Source organism: Enhydra lutris, unplaced genomic scaffold (assembly GCF_002288905.1).
Source record: "Enhydra lutris kenyoni isolate GAN:26980312 unplaced genomic scaffold, ASM228890v2 scaffoldscaffold68, whole genome shotgun sequence".
Lineage (NCBI taxonomy): Eukaryota > Metazoa > Chordata > Mammalia > Carnivora > Mustelidae > Enhydra > Enhydra lutris.
The window spans coordinates 13897134-13918669 of NW_019154152.1; the positions used below are offsets into that span (position 1 = coordinate 13897134).

General features: G+C 54.9%; 1 protein-coding gene across 2 annotated transcripts in view; it reads right to left on the bottom strand.

The window, feature by feature from the left end:
• Window positions 1-19652, bottom strand: part of LOC111159444 (arrestin beta 1) — a 71591-nt gene extending 51939 nt beyond the window's left edge. For both annotated transcript variants that reach the window (XM_022521928.1, XM_022521927.1), the window contains exon 1: window positions 19557-19652. In XM_022521928.1, the coding sequence (XP_022377636.1) occupies window positions 19557-19576 (20 nt within the window). In that variant the 5' untranslated portion in view covers window positions 19577-19652. The remainder of the gene's footprint in view (window positions 1-19556) is intronic.
• Window positions 19653-21536: the final 1884 nt, after the last annotated feature.

Genomic DNA, 21536 nt, shown 5'->3' on the forward strand with positions numbered 1-21536 from the left:
GGGGGGGGGGGGGGGGGTACAGCGGGGCCTGACTCTGCATCCAGATATGAGGGCGCCCCTGAGAACAGGACCCGGGCCCCCCCCCTTCCTGCCCCCACCTCCCTGCCCTCCCAGCCCTGCCCTCAGGGCACAGCCCGGGCCTGGTGCTCAGTAAGTGAGCAAATAAATGAAAATGCGAATGAGCGACAGTAACAGCAGCTAACATTCATGTGGTACCCACTTTGTGCCAAGCACCGTTCTCAACATTTCGCAAATATTAATGCATTTAATCCTCAGGAACATTTTATAATTTCCATAATAAAAGATTATGAGTCCCATAATAAAAATTTCATTACGCCCATCTCACAGCTGAGAAAACAGAAACAGAAGGGTTAAATAACCTGCCCAAGGCCACAGAGCTCTGAATCCCCTCAGTCTTATTCTAGAACCCTTGGTCCTACCAGTCTGCCAAACTGCCTTCCACTTGACACCCGCACGCTTCACGGCTGTTCAGTCTCACCCCACCTTCCTCCAGGAGCCTCCCCCCAACATCCGTGTCCCACCTCCAGCATCCTTTCCTCCCGGATGTGTCTTTTTTTTTTTTTTTTTTTTTTTGGCCATTAAAAAAAAATAATGTATTGAGGTGAAATTCACATAACATAAAACTTAGCATTTCAAAGTGAACAATTAGTGGCATTTAGTACATTCAAGATGTGCAAAACAACAACAACAACAACAAAACAAAAAACCTACCTCCTCCATTTCCAAAACATTTCCATGGCTCCACAGTGAAATACCTCACCCATAGGAAGTCTCTTCTCCCCATTCTCCCCTTCCCCCAGCCTCTGGCAGCTACAGATGGATCTATTCTAGACATTTCATATAAATGGAATCGTACAATGTGTGACCTGGGCGACTGGCTTCCTTCACTTAGAGCAATGTTTTCAAGGCTCGTCCCTGTCACAGCAGGCACCGCTGTGTCATCCCTTGTTATGACTCAATACTCCTCCATGGTTTGGACTGACCACAATCGGTTTAGACATCCATCCACTGATGCACATTTGGACCATCTGTTTCCACTTTCAGCTGCTTTTTGATCCTCACCATGACCCTGTGAGTGAGGACTATTGTCCTGTCTCCTTTCTGGAAGCAACACCGATATTCATCTGTGGTCGAGTGGTGACTCGGAGTGGAGCCCCCTGCCTGCCACCCTCGTCTGCCACCAGCCATTCACTCACCCTGCAAGTCACACCTTCCCTGGACATCAGTTACCACAAGCCAGGCTCTGGGCCAGGTGCTGACAACACAGAGTGGAGGGCTCAGGTGAGGCCCCAGGGTGCCCCAGGGCCTGAAGCTGCACAGATGCGCTCCTGCCCACACCCAGAGGTTCCAGAATCCAGGCACACATCCCAGAATGAGTACAGGGGCAGGAGGACCCTGCTCCTTTTCCTCCGTAAGCCTTGGCTTTCCTTCCAGCATAGAGGGAAGATGGCCCCAGCAGGAGGCTCTAGAGAGTTACACAGAAAGACTGCAAGTGGAGCAGGAATGCTGAGTGGAAAGGGCCTCCAGAAAACACAGGACTCACAGCCACGGAGTGGAGAGGGGGCATGGGATCAGGACAGCCACGAGAGTTTCCCCTACGATCGGTCATTTCACCCCTAAGACATAAATGCACGAGATAAAGTCCTTTGTTGGGAATGTCCACTAAGCCTTCCTGCTGTGTAACTTTGGGCTAAACCTTCTCTGAACCTTCTCTTTGCCCAAAAGTAGGGGCTTGGGACTCTAGAATTCTAGATTCTAGGTTGAGAGGAGTGAGCTGCCTTCAGAGGGCCCTTCCTTTTGGTATTTTTTGTTTGTTTTGTTTTGGTTTGGTTTGGTGTTTGGGTTTTTGATAATGACGGGGAAAAAAAGAGAGAGGTGGCGGGCGGTGGAGGTGGGGAGAAAGAATCTTAAGCAGGCCCCATGACCACCACGGACCCAGACGTGGGGCTCAATCTCACGACCCTGAGATCATGACCTGAGCCCAAATCAAGAGGGAGATGCCTAACTGACTGAGCCATCCAGGGACCCTTCCGTTTTTTTGTTTTGTTTTTTTGTTTGTTTGTTTTTTTTGAAGACTACTCCCCTTCAGGCCACCTCTCTGTGTAAGACAGTGGGGCTCTGAGCTCTAGAGACCCACAAAAGCCACCTCCTTCCTGTCCTCCAAGAAACTGCCTCTGCCACATGTTTGACTGTTAATGGGACCATCCTGAGGGAGTTTCTGGAACTCAGTGTGGAGTTGGTCAGTCTCAATCGTCACTAACAGTCAGCACCACCTCCTCAGGCTCCCCTCACGGGGGCCGGACAAACATGTGGCGAATGAACAAGAGAACCAACAAGCAATCCCTTGGTGATTTCCCATCTTCTAGCCTCTCTTTCCCAGTCTATTTTTCCACAGTGCTACCACTTGAACCTTCACCTCCTGCCCCTCCTGCAGGTTCTGTGGCTTTAAGCAGGCTGCTTAATTTAGCTGAGCCTCGATTTCCCCATCTGCACACAGGGACTCTCCTTGTGGGGCAGTGAGGGAGATGAAAAGAGAAAGCAGAGGCCCAGCACCTCAAGGGCTAAGGAGTCCTCCAGGAAAAGCAATTGAAGGAAAGCTGTTTCTCTTTGGCACCCCACCCCATCCTACGCCTCTCAGCCTGATCCTCTGATCTCCCTCTGTTCCAGAGCCTGGAGGAAAGAGCCTAGCCCCTGGGCTGGCCCCTGGCTGGATGTAAATGTTTATGCCAAGCCCAGCCTCCCAGGGACAAGTTATTTGCTCTGCTAGTAATTAATTGCAGTAAAGCCTGCCTGGGTAATAAACTCAGCCGGGGAAACATAAACAGTTTGCACTGAGCTCCAAATCCATTGTAAGGCCAGCAGAGAGGGTCTGCAGGAATGGAATGTTCCCCCTGCCAGATGACAAAGACCCCTGGAGATCATGCAAAAAACAGCAGCTGACATTATGGGGTGCTTACCTTGTTCTTAGGCACAGTTGGGCCCTTGGACATCTGATACCACTATTTTCCCCGTTTTAAAGAGGAGGAAGCTGAAGCCGAACAAGGCAGGGTGACTTGCCACAGCTGGAAAGTGGCTGGGACACAAAGTCTGACTTCAGAAAGGTGGGGGGAGAAAGGGGAGGAAGGCAGCCATTCATTCACCAAAAATGTATGGGTACCCCCTGTGCCAGGTACTGGGACCAGAAGAAAAGAAAAGAAAGTCTCTGGTACAGAAGGTGACAGCAAATTACTACTGACAGTCATTGGCCATTCAAGTTACTACTGACAGGCAGGGCACAGACCACCCATTAGGCCTCTGGCAGGAGCGCACAGTAGGTGTACAGTAAGTGAGTTTCTGGCTTAAACTTCCTGCACTTTTCTTTGACCCAGTGCAGCTTCTTGCCAACTAGTTCAGGGTGTCTGAAAGATACTGTGCCAGGGCTGGGGGTGTAGTGATGGATGAATAAAACATAACCTTTGCCCTCGGGGATCCCAGTCCAACCAAGGGTATACGCATAAGGATAATGGAGTAGAATGCAAGACAATTGGATGAGGGTCATGGGGGAGGAGTGAGGGATAATCAGTATTTACTGATCACCTACTGTGTGCCAGTGCTAAGCCCTACACCATCTCATTTCGGCCTTACTACAACCCAGGCAGTGGGGAGAGAATATTATCACCCCCATTTTAAAGATAGGAAAATAGAGGTTCAGAAAGATTAGGTAACTGTTTCAAGGTCAGAGACATAAGCAATAGTGGCTGGATTTGAAAGGTAGCCTCACACCAAAGTTTCTATTCCTTCCTCCTAGTCCCCACCTCACTGCCGTTCCCTCCCCTCCCTGAAGGGGGCGCAGAAGTTGTGAGGGACGGGACCGCCGTCATTAAGCTACCTTCCCCTTTCCCCAGCTCAGCGCCGGGGTGCACGACGTGGGAAGCAGCGCACCCTGCCGGCCTGGTTTCCCTTCTAAGCAGGAAAGGTCTGGCTTGCCTGCTTGGGCTGCTTCACCCAAACAAAACAGGTCAGGCTGGTGACCTCTCACCCCCAGCAGCAGGAAAGTTCGATCCAGATTTCCACTCTGCCCTCCCCCACCAAAGGGCCACTCAGTTTACAATGGCCCCTTCCCAGGAAACTGTACTCCACAGCTAATAAATCCTTTTCCCCCTCTTAGCTCATCTGACCACCGGCACCCCACCCCAGCTGTCTGAATCCCGGCACCAGGCCCAGCACAGTATAGGTGAATCTGACAGAGACCCCAATGGAAGGGGTGCCCCCCACCCCGTTCCCCCAAGCCTCCAAATCTCCCTACCCCACCCCTTCCCCATCTCTATCCAGGTTCCACTCATTTACTGAGCTCCCGTGACAAGCCGGGGGCTGTCCCAGGCGGTTTCACCTGTGGCACATTATTTAGACCTTTCCAGGCCTCTTCGCGTAGGGATGATGTCCACGTTACAGATGAATAAGACTGAGGGCCGAAGGACTTCTCCAGTCTCTCCTTTACACAGCCAGGGAGCTTGGCAGCTGGGTCTGGCCCGGAAGTGGCTCACCCAGATGGCTTTTGGGTCCTGCCTCAGCAGGGAGGGCCATAACTGATGACCAGGTCCGCGTGTGTGGGGTGAGACCTCCCCGAGCACATACAGGGACATTGCGCCGACATCCTGACACAAAGGACCACCTGGCCTGAGCAGGGGCGGATCGAGGCTTGAATGAGTTCATAGAGTTTGGAAGCCCTCTTTAAAAAAAGAAAAAAGAAAAAAGAAGAGTACAAAAATATCTTCTTTTTGCACCTTTCACAGAACCTCTGAGTCCGTGGACACAGTGCTAGGTCTCGGAAGGGGCCCTGGAGCACAGAGGGTCTGAAGCTGAAGCCGCGCCAGCCTCACGGTGAGTCCGCCCCTGGGCTGGAGGAAGGGCCCAGAGGCGATCCGAACACCACCCGCCTTCACAAAGGCCCTGCCTCCAGCCCAACCGACAGAGGAGGCTCCGGAGGACATTCCTTCTTCTGGTCACGCGTCCTGCAGCAACTAAACTCTCCCTGCCACAGGACCAAGTCTGGCTGGCTGTCTGTCTCCCTCTCGCCACGGTTTCAGAAGCAGCAGAGCTCGTCTGAGCGCAGGACCGGCCCACGGAGTGTGCGTGCTCCCGTGGACGGCAGCGCTGGACTTCTCTGTGATCCTGGAGCATGCCTCCAGGAGGGTCCTCCATGCCTGGGTGGGCAGGGTTGCCCCCACCTGTGCCTGGACCCCTGGGCCAGCAGAAACAGCCCTACCAAGAACCCCAGCCCCAAATATTTGAAGGCTATGACACTGTTTACCCACTGTTCCCACATCCCACATCCCATCTGGTCTACACATCGGCCCTGGAAGGTAGGCAGAGCTGATTGTATTGTCCCCATTTACAGAAAGGAACAACAGAGGACACGTGTTGTATGCCTTCTCTGGGCAAGACATGCCAAGGGACCTTTGCAGGTGACATCTCACAGACACCCTGGCAGGAAGGGCTGGATCCTCAGGGAACAGGTGGAGAACTGAGGCCTTGCTAGGTCTTTGGGCCAGGACCAGGGGATGGGGCTAGAGCCCTACTGTCCCATGTCCCAGCCTGGACCTCGGCCTAGTCTCTTCACAGTCTGGAGTACACAGCTCCTGAGGAACATCGTGTGTCCTGAGGAACACCGTGTGTCCCATGAGGAACAAGAGGCCTCCAGCTTCTGAGGCAGAGGAGCAGCCAGTAGCTTATTACAGGCCTTCCTAGAAAAAGGGGATCAGACAACGAGTGCATATGCTTTGGAAGCCTGAAGCTTGCTTAAAAGCAATAGCCTCGCAGACTCAGGGCCTGTACCTTTCCCCATGCTTCCAAGCAGCAGAAGGTCCCGAGCCCACCTCCCACCTGCTCCGCCACCCAGACCCTTCACGAGACCACCTCTCCCCCAACAAGCCAGCTGCCCCGTGCTTGCTTTTGCTTGCCCAAGTCCCAGCTCTGTCCTTGCCTTATGATTTATCCACTCATACGTCCGTTCTACAAACCCTTACAGAGAATGTAGTGTAGGGTGACCACCTGTCCCCAGTCACCCAAGACAAAGGAGTGTCCCGAGATGGACCAAGACAGTCCCAGGAAAACTGGGATGATTGAGCACGCCGCTGTACTGTGTGCCTGGCCCTGTGCTGGTCAAGGAGGACAAGCCGGATTCGGCTTCCAGCTGGAGAGTGGCTCTCACTCAGTGAGGAACTACCATCAAAGGCGCCTGCTGGGCACCTCACACATATGATCCACTGTAGTCTCAGGAGGAGGGTATTATCATCTCCATGGTATACACAGGAAACTAAAGCTCAGAGAAGTGACTTGACCGGCCCAGAGGCACAGAGCTATCAGTGACATGCCAACACTTGAACTCAGATCCCCTGAGACAGATAAAGGAAAGGGCAGGTTCCAACATGAACATTAGGAAGGCAGAAAAATTTAAAGATATGTTTTATCTGATCAGTTTTGTAGCCCCCGGTATTTGGCATGTGCTAGAGGTTCAGAAATGTATGTGAAAGGGAGGCAGGGAGGGGAGGGAGGAGGGAGGCAGGGAGGGGAGGGAGGAGGGAGGGAAGGAGGGGGGCAGGAGGCAGGGAGGGGAGGGAAGAGGGAGAAGGGAGAAGATAAAGGAGACTGGGAAAGGAGGGAGGAAGGAAGGGAAGGGGAGGGACTACTGGGAGGGAGGGGGGAGGGAGGGGATGGAAAGGAGGGAGGGCAGGGAAGGAAGGGAGGGAGGCACGTGCCTGATTTAATCACCTCCAGACTCAGAGATCCCAACCCCCAACTCACAATACTGACATTTCCCTTTCCACAGCCGGTGTCAGCTGTTTTCTTAAAGCGCTAGGGCCAGGAAGGAAGTGAGAAGAGGGAAAGAGTGCCTCTCCTTTGGGTCAGCAGCTCAGGGCTCGCTTCCTCCAGGGAATCTTCCCTGACTCACACCTCCACCCAGTTCTGGCCCCTACGTATATGAGTACAACAGCCATGGGTGTCAGAAGTGTGTGAGTTTGCACACACGCCCATGGGTGTGTGGGGCTTGTACTCTTGCTTCAGTTCACTTCTGCAAACCTAAACCTCACGCGGCTAGGCCAGCCCTATCAGGAGCTGGGGGGCCAAGAGGTACCAGACACAGGTCTGCCCACAAGCACAGGAAACTGACGTGTCAGCAGCCAGCTTTGACGGAACGCGCCATCCCACCCGCAAGACTTCGAGGTGCAAGGGAGCGCGCAGGAGGACACTGACGGACTTGGCGCAGGGCGCCCAGTCAAGGGAAGGTGTCAAACCTGAGGTGCTCAGTGCAACAGATCAACTATACCACACGGAGGTGAAGTTCAACCTTCAAATAGAAGGGAGCTGTGCCCAGTCAGAGAAAGAAGGCGTTCCAGACGGAGAGGCCGGCTTGAACAAAGGCACAGTGCGGAGAAAATATGAAGACTGTAGAGGAATATCCAAAAAAATCAGCGCAGCTGGGGTGTGGGCCGGGTGGTGGGGAGAGCTGGGAAAGGAGCACGGGAAGGAAGTTTGGCGCAGACGGTGGAGGGCCTCCAATGCCCCCTGGAGAATGTGGACTGTCCTACAGGAAATGGGGAGCAACCGGCCAGTTTCTAAGACAGAGGAGAAAAATGGAGACAGGTGTGAATTTCAGAATAAGAGGACGGTGTGGGGGGCATCTAGACTGAGCAGCGGGACCAGGACGGAGCCAGAAGATTCTGGTAACAGTCCAGGCCAGAAGCAGTGCTTAGCCTGAGCCAGCCGCAGGAGAATGGGGAGAAGAAAAGCACTTTGGTGATAAGGACATGTATATATCACCATGAGGCTGGGTGCCCCAAAGGTTAGGATCAGGAGCTTGGCACATCCCTGCCCCCAAACACTCCAACAGAAGCTGAGGCTGGAGGAAGCCAAGTTGCTGTGTGCGTGGCCCGGGACAGGACTCGATCTGGGACTGGGTCATGGTTCTTTGGCTGAAAGTTCTACTTACCAAAAAAACTTTTACCTTTTTTTTTTTTTTTTTAGCAAAATTGACTATAAAAAAGCGAACGTCAGAGCTGATCAGATTGTCTCAAGTCTGCGCACTGAGACCTTGCTGCTAAAGTCAGCCCTCTAAATGAGAAATGAATACGAGCATATTAACCATTCCATTATCCCATGTGATCATCTTTGTCATTTTTAGGATATTAAAAAAAAAAAAATCTCTTGCAAAGACAAAGTTCTCCTTACTGAGTTTAAAAAATGCTTCCTGGTTTCTTCCACTGCCCTGGGACTATAAAGTGCCATAATAAAATCATCCTGCTAATGTGCTGGGCACTTTCATTAGCACAGATACAACAGAGAGAGAATGGAAGCTTTATGCCCAGAGGCTGAAAAACCCCGGGAAGCTACCAGGGATACTGGAGATCCTGCTAGAAGGAAGGTGAGAACCCCAACCCATTGCTTGTCTGGGCCACCCAGCCCCTGGCCTCCAGAGACGGACCTCAAAGCCACGTGTCCCCCACCTCCACTGCCACCCCACAGCTCCAAAGCTTAGTACTGTTTCTCAAAAGACATTGTTTCCTATTTCATGTCCATCGCTCATCTAGAAGTTTTCAGACCTTCTGCAGGTCTCCTCCACTGGGGGAAAGTCTTTGCTCTGATGGCCCTCCACCAGAAGAGAACAGGACAGATCCCCCCAAACCCCCTCATTTCCGACGGTGGGTTTGCAGGACCTGGTGTCTCCTCCTATATCCGTCCCATTTCTTCCGTCCAGGCCCCAACATTCACTGTGAGGCCATGAGGCAGAACCTTGAATTTCACCCTAGATTTTGTGCCCCCCAACACTTTGCAGCCCCACCTGGGTGGCTCAGTAGGTTAAACGTCTACTTTCCGCTCAGATCATGATGTCAGGGTCCTGGGATCAAGCCCAGCCTCATTGGGCTCCCTGCTCAAGGGGGAGCCTTCTGTCCCTCTCCCTCTGTGCCACCCCCCATGCACCCTCTGTCTCTTTCTCAAATGAATAATATCTTAAAAAAATTTTTTTTTTGTTTAAAAACAATCTGCAGCCTCCGCCTACCCCTAATTAACAGCAGCTGAGGGGACTGACACTGTGCCTGGTACAGACTCACCAGACAAAGCCTGCTTCAGGGTCCCCCACTTCTGAGGAGCTGCCTCTGACCCTGAGCCACTCGGCGGGCTTTGCCCCCCCACCCTGTATAAACGAATCCACCTTACCCCCTTCTTCTATTGTGTTGTGATGATCTATTTCCTCTCCCCCAAAAGACAGGAGCAGCCCCAACATGAGACTTGCATGTTTCCTCCTCTTCGTGCTTCAGATGCCCAGCCCTGAAGTGTTCATCCACAGGTCCCTTCTTCGGAGGACCGGGGTGGCGGAAGAGAAAGGGATAAGCCAACCCTGTAAAGGCCCAGCCCGGAGGAACCCCCATGGTGTTCTCTATCATGGAGGTCCCCGCCACCCCAGCCCCGGAGGGCTAGGCCTCTGAGAAGGGGTCTCAGGTGGGGGACAGGAGCAGAGCTGCTCCACAAGTCAGCCAGGCAGCGTGGAGACACGAGTTGAGTGGAGGTCTGGGCCTGGCACCCAGCGAGTACTTGAGAAATGTTTGTGGAACCTAGTGGAACAAACTGAAAAATGCTGGCTATTTGTTCCTCTGGCTGCAAAGAGGCCAGGTCCCTGCTGGGGTACTTCGTGGGCAAATTATCTCAGGACACAGCCTGTTTCCTCTAATGAGGGCTTCTCCCCCTTGCAGCTCTACTCCCAGGAGTGTGGGAGGGGGGCAGTGCCGGGAGCCAACCTCAGTGGCCCTACAGCTCTCCCCCGGAAATGGTGTGAGCGGCACATACCACCAGCCCAAGGCAGGGGGCTGCTCATATTGACATCTCAGGCCCAGAAATCCCCAGCGAAGCAGCTCCGTCCTCCTGCTGGGCCCCTCTGGGGAGGAAGAGAAGAAGGAACCAGGGAGTTGGGCCGAGTTATGTAACGAGCTTCCTTGGAGTCAGAGGCCCTGGCATGTCAGAGCCCAGCACTGCAGGGAGAGGCTGGGGGAGGGCGAGGCGGCTTGCTTCCCTCCCTTGCTGCCTCTCCTCCAGACCTCAGCAGACCTCGGAGGCTGGCGCTGCTCTCCAAGACTCTCAGCTCCAAGCAGGCACCCCCCTGCTAGGGGTAGGAACCAGAAGGGCTGTTGTCATCGGAGTGTGTGAAACAGTGGCCTGCTGGCTTCCCGGGCAGAAAACCTGGCTCTAGTCCCCACCGCAGCACCTGGGGGCATGGGCTACGGGAGAGAAGCCTGGGGCCCTCCACAGTGTCCAGCCCTGCCCCGGCTTCTGGCCCCCAGATTCTCCCCACTGCCTCCTAGACAATCTGTCATGGGTGAGGGGCCATAGGGCTGGGGGCTCAGGCTGCCCCGCAGCACCCAGATCTGCCCCTCCCTGGCCTCTGGGCAATCTCACTTCCCTTTCCTGCCTCCAGCTGAACTTCTTCTCTAGCCTGGTGCAACCCCCACCCCCGCATATTCATCTGTGTGCACAGCACCAGACAGGGCGGGAGGGAGGGGATGCGGGAGACAGGGAAACAGAGAGAAGAGCTGAGACCCACTCCTGGTCTTGAATGACAGCGAGGGCTTCAGCAAATCCTTACCCTCTGGGCCACAGCAACCATATGCGCTAGGTGATGTTATCACGCCTACCGCACAAACGAGAAAACTGACGCCCAGAGAGCCTTCCCCTGAAGTCATGGAGCTGGTGTACAATATGCTGGACAGCAGAACTGCCCAAGTCTGCGGGACTCTACCATCCCTGTTCCAGACTTCGTGGCTCTAGCTTTGGGGAGCCCCATACATCCGGGGGTGCTACTATTGGGAGACACCACACAGCCCTCACTGGTCCCCACTGAGGAGGCTAGTTTGGGAGCCAGAGGATGGCCATGAAGACAGGGACAGAGCACAACAGAGACCGAGGGCTTGCCTGCTGCCTGCCACCCAGACTCTTCCCTTCTGATTCAACTCGAGGCATTCCATCTCAGGCAGGATCACACCCCCCCACTGCCTGCCCCTTCCAGACACAGGGCTGCTGGCGGCCAAGCTATCCAGCACAGAGCACAGCCTGACAGCCTGCTGTCTCTGCCCTCTCCCCTTCCAGCTGTAGAACTGAGAAGGAAAGAGTACTAAGGCCCTCCTAGGCCAAAGCCCTTTCTCCTTCCTTCTTGACGCACGGAAAAACTGAGGCCCAAAGAGGAAAAGCAGCTCATCCAGGGTATCAGAGGGATAGCAAAGAAGTGGGGTCCCTGTTTCCCAGGTCAGCACCCCTCTCCTTGACTTATCTCACTTGGCTGTTGTCCCCAGATAGCACTCTCACTCATCCGTCTGTCTGTCTGCCTCTCTCCCAGCTCCCCCACCCTCTCTCCCCACCTCCTGCTTCCTTTTCCTAGCTCTGCCTGCAGGCCCCATGTCTGAAGCCTCCTTCATAGCCTCGCTCGCCTTCTCATACTCTTCTGAGCCCCACCACCCCCCACGTTCTTCCTTCCCCTCCTCAGGGCCAATGAGCAATTCTTGGGTAGTTTAATTAGCTGATCATGACCGCAGCCTGCTGGATCCAGTGCCCAGAACGCTGTCCCCAGTAATTAGGTGGGTTCTGAGTACTTGCCCAGTGGGAAGCCAAGGAGGAGATCTCTCCAGCTGCATAAAGAGCTCCTTGATCACCGGTGGGTCATTGGAAGCCATGGTCCCCTCCTCAGGCCAGGTCAAACCACACTGGGTGTACTGGGGCCAGATCCAGATGTCCATTCTAAAGACTCCACGCTCACCTACGCCACAGTCCAGACCCAGGAAGGCTCAGGAAATGTCTGAGGATGGGGATGAGGAATGGAACCCACACTCTTGGGGCCAGCAAGGGATGGCTCCACGGCTGGGACACTTACTTAGGGAGAAGGATTTGGACAAGCAGTAAGAAGCGAGGATGGCACCCTAAATGGGAGGAGCAGGAGACGCAAAAGCAAGAAGGCTGGAATGAGCCACCAAACCCCATGCTGGCTAGCTCTGGTTATCAGAAAACACATGCTCCTAGCCAAGTAAAGCTGCTCATCCAATGACCTCCACCCTTTGGGTGACACACACACACAAAATCACTTGTAGGTGTTTCAAAGCCGGCAAAGATATCCCATTGTTCTCACCAACCATACTGCCCATCCCCCTCCCCCGCCAAGTAAATATTCTCCCAGTGAAACACCTACATTCAGCCTCCTTCACTGAACAAATATTTACGTAGTTCAGTGCTCCATGCCAGGTCTGCACAGGTACAGGGACAAAAGACTCAGGACAGGTGTCCTTGGTCTCACCCAGGGGACATTGCAACTATGTAAATAACCAGGACACATTGGGGGTGTGGGGGAGTGGATCAGTGCCAAGACTGACAGAGAGAGAGAGAGAGACAGAAAGAAAGCAAAAAACAAAACAAAACAAAACAAAAACCCCACAAGGTACTTGGTGATCAGGGTGATCAGCGAGGGCTTCCTGAAGGAGGAGGCCATATATGATGCAGGCCTTGAAGGACAGACAGGAAGGGCACTGTGTTGGGTCAGGTCACCACCTGGGTACTAAGGGCCAATGATGAAACAGGCTTGTGCCAAGAACTTTGAGGCCTCAGGAGTGAATCAGAGAGGGTTACTCTGTGTGGGAGCTCACAGCCTGCTGAGGGAGCTGACCTCAAGTAAATACTGCCCTTTGGCCAGGGACTTGTCCCTGAGCTTTACCTATTTCAACTCAATTACTCCTCGAGGCAACCTACTCTACAGGCACAGTTGCTGCCCCATTTCGCGGATGAGAGTGCTACAGCAGAGGAAGGGTTAAATAATAGAAGTCACAGAGCTGGTAAGTGGCAGAGCTGGCATATGAAACCAGGAAATCTGGTTCTTCCTAAAGCCTACCCACTATACTAATCAGTCTATGCTAATCAGATCAGAGTGGGCTGAGGGCACAATCCACAGTCACCCAGGCTCAGCTCCCCTGCAATCTCGGTCCCACTGGTCTGTGACAGAGGCCTGAACTTTGCCCTATCCCCCACTTCTGGCACCCTCTGGAAGAAAGACGCCCACTAGCAGAACACAGGAAAGGGGATAACTCAAGGAGAGTTACCTCCTTGCACAGCATGGAGGATTTGACTTCCACAGGGACACCAAGACCCAGAGAGGGTGAATGTGGTGCCTGGATCACACAGCAATGATTAAGCTTTAGAGCATACCTCTGGGACCCTCCAGTGATGATACATCCCAGCTATCCGCTCCCCACCCTCCGCCCCACCCCTGCCCTTAGTCAAAACACACCCATGCCCACTAATGGCATGGGAGAAGGCAGGAGGATAGAGCCGCAAAAGAACCAGGAGGACCAGCTGTGGGGCCAGAGGCCCACAACCACTATGGGAGGGCCCTTCGGCTTCACCCAGGCCCATACCCATTCCGTTTCTGGACCTGTGGGTGCCTGCCGTGCTGCCACTGAACGCTCAGACCTTGAGCGAGGAGTAAGTCTCCAGCCGGCCTGACATTAGCCAGAGTGTCCCTCTTGTTCCAGGCTCTTTGCACCAATAGATGGATTCCTCTCCAAGTACAAGGGGCCCCACGGATTCAGCTGTGGTCCCAGCCAGGCCCAGCCCTGTCCTCGGCAGAGGGAAAACCACTCAGTGGCTGTGGTGACTTCAGCCATACAGAACTCCAGGACCTGTCTGGTCCAGTCCCTGAAGCCCGGCCTCATCTGGCACCAGGTCTCCTGGGAAGGAACAGGCAGTTCCTCTCAAGTGGACTAAAGATGGGGCCCGTCCCAGGAAGGAGGAGGCGTCTCCAGAGAGATGACCCTGCCAGGGCCCCTTGGGGAGGGAGGGCTGGGGCTGGGACAACAGACGCCTTTGTTCCCCTCTCAAAAGCAGCCACCCTGTCCTGCCCCACCCCCAATGTTGGTTGGATACCCCCCTATTAGGACTCCAGCCACTCCTGGGGCAGGACCCATCCTGCACACAGAAGACAGGGAGCCTGAAACCATCCCAGATAATACCTACTCATACCGAGACATACCCCACCCTCAGCAGCTTTCAGTCTGATGGGGCAGACAGACCTTCCTCTTTCGGATGCCTGTCTGATGGGGGGAGAAACCGGCTTCACTCTGAGGAACCCCATTCTGATAGGGATGGGACCTCCCTCTCCTTCAAGACTTCACAATCTGATGGAGGAAACGGACTCTCCGCTCTCCACCCACCAAACCTAGTCTAATGTGGGAAACATGGCTTTCATCCTTAGAATTCCCTAATGGGAAGGACCTAATATTAGCCCTTAGGATGCCCCTGGGCTGACAGCAGAGGCAAGAGGGGAGGAAGGATTCAGTGCACTCAACTACCCTTCCCAGGCACCTCCAATGAATCAGACCCAGAGGTGGATAACGGACCAGCAAACAGAAAACAGAAATAGCCCCCAAACCACAAGAAGCTCACCAACTGAGAAATAAAAACACCTGGGGTATGGATAAATGTGTGAGAAACTGCCAGGAAATTCACCCACCCAGTACCCAAGGCCTACTTCCCAGGGCGGCCTCGTCCCTCAGCAGCCACACTCCTGGGCCTGCAGCCGCTGTCCGCAATTTCTGTATAGACGACTTGGCCTTCCCCTTGCCCCAGAACCCAGCTCAGAAGGCACTTCCTTATGAAAGGCTTCCCAAGACCCCCAGCCACAATCAGAGGCCCCTCTTTCAGGAGACACCCTCTCCTGTGACCAGCTCGCATTTCTACAGTGTCCCTCCCACCCCTAGCTGAGCCTGACCCCCCAGGTTCCCACACCCCCAGTCCCCACCACCTGAGCCCAGGGCCTCACACCCTTCCTCCATGAAACCCACCTCAGCTCCAAGCACGGGGAAAAGCAGATCCTCCCCTCTCCGCTGTGACCCAGCTTTGCCCTCACCACCCCATCAAAAGCCCTCTCACCCAGTCACCAGCCGCTGTCTTCTGGCCAACTCCCAGGTGCGTAGCCCAAGCTGGTCCCCTCTTCCCCCTCAGGCACCTGGGCTCTCCAAGGCCCCAGCTGCCCCTAACTCTCCTCTCTGCACACACCATAACTCTTCCCTACGCCACAGTACCCACGCTCCCCGAGGCAACTGCCACTTCCAAACCCAGGACTTTCCAATCCCCACCTCCCTCCACCATACCTACCCCTAGGATCCTGACCCATTTATGCAGACAGAAGTCTCCCTACATCTTCCTCAACTTCCAGTCTGGCTCCCTGCCAAGCTGCCCCCTCCCTGCCGGCCTCAGACAGACAGATGGCCAGAATGGTCACTCTGGAAGCAGTGGAGGGTGGCCTGGCTGAAGCCAGGAGGCCACTTGGGTGGTGTCGACTCTCTGTTGTTTTTCCATTGTCACAGCTCCGAGGTGTGACAAGCCCCCTGAACCCATGCCAACGGAAAACTTCAGCCTCAGGCAAGGATGCCCAAACTTGGAAGGGAAAGAGCTGTGGCCAAGTCTGAAGCCCAGAAGCCAGCCTAGACTGGGGACCAGAGATGGTAAGTCAGGTTCAACACTGCCACTCCCAGCAACCCCAGATGCATCCTTGGACAAAGCCACAAGACTTCCCCATATTCCACCCAAGATAAGTCACAGAGGGCTTGACTGCCAAGAGAGAGATGACAGCCAAGGTTCGAAGAGCTAGTGATGACATGTGTCTATCACACCCGCCTTCCTCCCCTTCCAACAAAGAAAACTTCATAACCATCTGTAGGAACAAGAATTCCATTCCATCCCATTGCCTCTCGGGAAGTCCCTCCTGTTATCTTACTCTGATCGTTAGTGTTGGCAGCTGAATTAGGAAGAACAGCAAGAACCAGAAGGGATGCACAGCCCGAGAGAAAGTGGACTAGCCAGGGAGGTGGGGGAGGCTGTGTGGGCCATTCAGCCCTCTCCCTCCGGGTAGAAGCGCGGCAGAGGGCTTTGCGAACACACAGGTTGGCTTCTTGGCTGAATGGCAGCGGACAAATTACTTAATCTCTCTTAGTCTGTTTCTTCAGCTGTAAAAGGGAATAACAATCCCTCCATTAACAGGATCACTGGGAGAACCAAATGAGATCAAGCATGTAAGTTCCCTGACACATACCAGACACCGAGCAGTCAGACTAATGGACACCACCTCCTCATTCATATTTCTCAGTTGCGTCCTCTCCCCAAGCCTAGCTTGGATCCTGCTTTCTCCCAGGCTCCTCCTCGGCCTCCTCACCCATTCTCCCTGCTTCTGCCCTCTGCCACCCCCCCCCCCGCCACTGCCAAAGGCATCCCTCTACAAGGGAAATCTGCTCTCGTCCCTCCTCTCACACTCCCCCCTGAACCACCACAGACTCTCTCCTTAGTGACGTTCCAGGCTGTTGCGACTAGCCTGCGTTTCTCTCTTGAGGCTCACCCATCATCACCAGCCCCACCCGCAGGCCGCACACACGGGGTGCTTCGAGCCTCCCAGACCTTTTCACATTCTGCGCCCTCCTCCAGGAATGCCATCCCCAGGGCTGCCGCCTTGGCCTCCTCGTCTTTCCAGATGAAGCTCAGGGGCTCCAGAACCACCTCTGTCCCAGGAAAGTGTCCCTCACCATGTCCCCCACTGGGACTGGGGTGGGGACTCCTCCCTAGGCCTTCCATGGCACCTGTCACCCTGCAGTGTAGTCACCTGCTCGGCTCTAAATCCTTCGGTGACAGAGTGGGGCCCTTCCTCTCAGAAGCCCCAGCCCCATCCGTCAACATTTGCTGAATGGGTGTACGATTGCTCCCAGAGCACCTTGCTAGAACAGTCATCATAACACCTGCCCCGTAATTAATCCCATCCAGACATTTGTCTCCCCGGCCTTCCTGGACCCCAAGATTTCCTAGAGGACAGTGACAGTTTCTGACTAATTCTCACTATCACTTTCACATGGGACTGAGTCCAAGTGCAGAGACGGATGCCATGACTCCTGAGCCTTACAGTATGAGGTATTTGCAGTTTCCTCTTCCAGGTCAGAGAAAGAAACCCATGGCCTCCGAAATGAGGCACGGTACAGCCCATTATTGATTTCGCCCTTCTCTTCCAAATTCCTTAGGAAACCTGGCCTCCTGGGGCTACGAGAGAGAGAGGGGGGAAAAGCAGGGCCACCATCCATCGAATGGACTTTAGCCAAGCCTGGGCTCCAGGCTTCGGGCAGCACCTCTTCCCCTGCTCAGCAAATTCAATAAACACAACAGAGCCTTGAAATGCTTAAGTACTGACAGCTCCAATTTACAGACAGGAAAACTAAGGTCCAGAAGGGTAAGGACAAATGTCCAAGGCCCTGTGAGTTAGAGGCAAGTGTGTGTGGGGGAGGGGTCATGGGAAAGATCTTGACCCCAAAGACAGGGTCTCCAACAGGTACTGGGCTGCTCACAAGGTCTCCATTCTGCTGGCACTCTATGCCAGCATGGGGAGCAATGACCCACCTCTTCAAGTCAGAGAGGCAAACCAAGGCCCAAGAGGGGCTGAGTCACCCTGATGGCGGAGCAGCACAGGAGGAATAAATGAGAAGGGCAAGGGCTCCTAATGCTCACGGGGAGAAAAGTCTCATCTCAATGGTCAGGAGGATCTTGGCTTTGGGGGACATTGGCCATAGCAGAAGAGAGAGTCGCACATCCTAGTGAGGACAAAGACATGGTCGCAGGGCCGGCCAGCCAGCTGCAATGAGGACTAGTCATCAAGGTGAATGCAGAAGCTCCAGGATCTTCTGCAGCCTCGCCTCCGAGCCCGGGGCCTCCACACACAGAGCAGGGCACCCTCAGGGCCCATGAAGGGTTTGGCACTGCCCAAGGGGAAGCCCCAGAGAAATGGACTAAGTGGGGTCGAGCCTCTGCCCGGCTTCTGATGTCCCCTGACCTTAGGAAAATCAGGTAACCTCTAATACTCTGGTTCCTCTTCTGGAAAGCAGAAGAGGAAAATTAGCCTCCTTGAAGATATCAGGAGAATGGTTGGGAAGCAGTTTCTAAATTATCTTCAAGCCTCAGTTTCTTCTTCTGAGAAATGGAAAATAGTCTCTAGAGGATCTCTCTAACGCTGTTGAGGAAGAGTGTCAGACAGCAGGCTGTGTGAAATTGCTTTGTCGTGGTCACGAAACGTAATGACCACTGGGGTCATGTCTTCCTAGTCTAGCTGCTCCTTTGGGGAAGGAATAGGTCTTACATGACTTTGATCCCCATGCCATGCCTAGTACACAGCAGGCACGCAATAAATAATTATTGGCAGCAGGAAGAGAGGGAGTGTGGAGAGAGGGAAGAGAGGAGAGAGAAGTGGGGCACAAGGATAGAAGAAGGTAAAGGGAAAAAAAATGAAAATGAAGGGCTTGTAGAAGTGGTAGGGGGAGGAGAGAGGGAAGAGGGAAGAAGGAGCAGGCAGAAGGAAGGAGTACAACCGGGGTGACAAACCAGAGTGCCTGATCTGGGCTTGTCTTGTCTAGAGAGGTTATCCCCAGGGGCTGCCCTGCCCCAGCTTCCCCCCCTATTTTGTACCAGTTTTCCATCTCAGAGGCAAAGCATCTCCCTTTCTGAGCTGAAGCTCCTAAGAAGATAAGAACCCCTCTCCCCACACCAGCTTCAGACAGATGGTGGCCAGCCACCCCAGGCCTCTGGATGTCAGAGGGAGGGAAACAGAGTGGATGGGATGCATTTTTCCCAGGCTCTGGGGGGGCCTGCCACCCTGTGTGATGTATGTCTTTCCACTTCGTGCCATGTAGGGACTGGAGTGTGTCAGCGGCCCCAGGGTCTGCTGGCTTGTGACCATGGGGCGCCAGAGTGTATGGGCTTTAGTCTGTCTGTGGGGGTCAGTGCTGGTGGGGTCTCACAAACATGGTGTTGGGGAGATAGGTGCCAGCATGAGTGTATGAGGGTACATCCCAGAGTGTTTGTTACAGTGAGTGCAAGTGACAGTGTCTGTGTGTATCTGTGTAGGCCACCATGAGTGTGCCAGCATGAAGGTGTGGTAGAACTGATGTGTGTTAGAGTGTGACATGTGTATGACAACATGACTGTCAGCAAGAAATGTGTTCATGAGTGTGTACCAGTGAGTGTGTGACGGTGTGTCATTGTACGCGATAAGCTTGTGGCAGTGAACGTCCGTGTGTATGCCAGCAGGAGTGTGCCCATAGATGAGTGTGCCCGTGTGTCTCCAGGAGCGTGTGTGCCATTGTGTGTTAACCTGCCCCCTTGCGTCTCTGTGTCTGCTGGCCGGTCGGTGCTGGGTGTCAGCAGCGAGTGTGTGTGTGTGTGTGTGTGTGTGTGTGTGTGTGTGTGTGTGTGTTTGGCGGCGGCGGCGAGGAGCTGCGAGCCAGATGGGGCGTCCAGGTCCTCGCTCTAGGTACCCCCACCCAGGACCCCCCGGGTCTCCCCGGCCCCGCCAGCGACCGCACACAGTAGACCTCTGGCACAGGAGAGCTGCGTGCCGCGAAGCCAGGCGTCGGCGCTCCCGGGGTGACCGACTGGAACCCCCGCCCGAGCCCTCGCCCAGGTCGCCCCCACGGGCACCCGGCCGGGCCGCCGCCGACACTCACCGCGTCCCTTTGTCGCCCATGTCCGCCGCGGCCGCAGGAGGTCCGAGGCGACAGCGCCCAGGCTGGAAAATCCCCGGCCGGCAGGAGGAGCGCGGGCCAGCCGGCTCCCGGCTCCCTGCTCCGCCTCCTCCGCTCTCCCGGCCGCCGCCGCCGCCGCCGCCGCCGCCGCCGCCGCCCCCGCCCCGGGCCCGCCCGCAGCGCAGCACAGCGCCCGCCGGGGCCGCGGCCAGGGGCGTGGAGCAGTGCGGGAGGGTGCGTGTGCCTGCGCGTGTGCCTGCGTGTGCGCGCCAGGGCAGGGCGGCGGGCGCGTCAGGGCTTCAAGGCCGGCATTTGGGGGTCCACACCGCCGTGCACCCCGCTGTGTGTCTGGTGTACGTGAGGGCGCACGCTGGGGTGTCTATACGTGCGCGTGTGTGCACGCGAGTGTGCCGGTGCGTGTGCACGGCCGTGTGCTCCGGCCGAGTCGGGAGTGTGTTCGTGCGGTGGAACGGTATGCACGTCTTTGTGCAGTTGTGCGTGTGTGCAGGAGGGTTCCCCGGTGCTAGCGAGGCAGCCTTTTGTGTATGCGGGAGGGTGGAAGCCCAAGGTCGGCCCACCACAAGGCCTAGCTCCCTCCCAGCGGCGCCCCTGGTAGGGCGGGGTGGGGGCCTGTAGGAGACCCCGGGTGCCTGGCACCGCCGTGTCCTATGCCTCACCCTCCCCCACCCCAACTCCCCGCCCTTCTGGAAAGATAACACCCAACAACCCTACAGGGAAAGGAAGAAGGGGCGGTGGGGGGCGGGGTTGGAGAAGGCAACCATCAACCCTGGGGAACTGATGGGGGGGTGCGTGGGCCGGAGACCAGCAGGGGGCGGGTGGAGGTGGCTGCCTAGGAAGAGGAAGCAGTGAGCACAGGAGGTAAGGAAGAAGCTTAGAGCTGGTCTCCTGTGGCCTGGGAGTCTGAGCTGGTGGGGTAGCACCGTGGAAAGGCCCCTACCGAGCTTCATGGCTTTTTATGGGTGACATTGGACACCAGCCCTCTCCAAAGGGCTCCAAACACACAAAGTGAGATACTTAATATGGCTTGTAGAATTGTTCACAGGTATTTGCTGGCCTCCCCGAGTGCCTGGCAGGGGGTAGGAGCCCAGTAGATGTTAGCCCATCCCTCTGCAGACATCTTGGCGTGCTGTAAAACCCTGGCTGGGACCCTGCTGCCCCTTCCTGCTGTCCAGGTAGTGGAACAATATGAGGTCCTTCCTACCCCTTCACTGCTGGGATTTGACTAATTGGACCAGACAGATCCCTAATATTGGCATATTAATGGGAGGAAAGGAAGCTATCATTTACTCTTATGTGATTGTGGGTCTGTAAACATCTCCTGTAATTATGTTCAGAAGCAGTTACCTATGCTGGTTATATATAGCTGGGTAAGGATATCCCAATAAAATTACTGTAATTATGTCCAGATAGGCAGGTGGTTAAGGAGGGGTGTGCTGATAGGCAGACAGGGTGGTCCAGGGTCTGGGCAATGTTGGGAATTAAGGGAGTGTGGATTAGAGCCCAGGACTTTCATCTTGGCCTTGGCCTCTGGGCTTCACCCTTACTCCCTCAGGGAAAGGAGAGAAGCCACCTGCTGTTTCTGCTGAGCCCAGGGACTTCAGAGGAGCATACCAGAGTCCTGTGTGATGACGGAAGGCTCACTGTGTGAGCCTGAGAGGACCCTAACTGGGATGGAGAGACCAGCTTCTGCCACTCTCCGCATCAGTTTCCCCTGGGAGAACAGGGTCAACCCAGCCACATGATCTACAATGGCTCTCCTCATGGTGATGCCCAAAGCACCTGGATTTTACATCTTAATTCTCCCTTTGACTCAATAAATGCTTATGTTTAGTTTGCTACAAGACATAATGTGCATTACTTCCAAGGAAAACGAATGGTCCAGGAAGATGCATCAGATTGTTTCAAGTAACTCTTGCCCCCACACAGCTCTTCCCAGCCCAT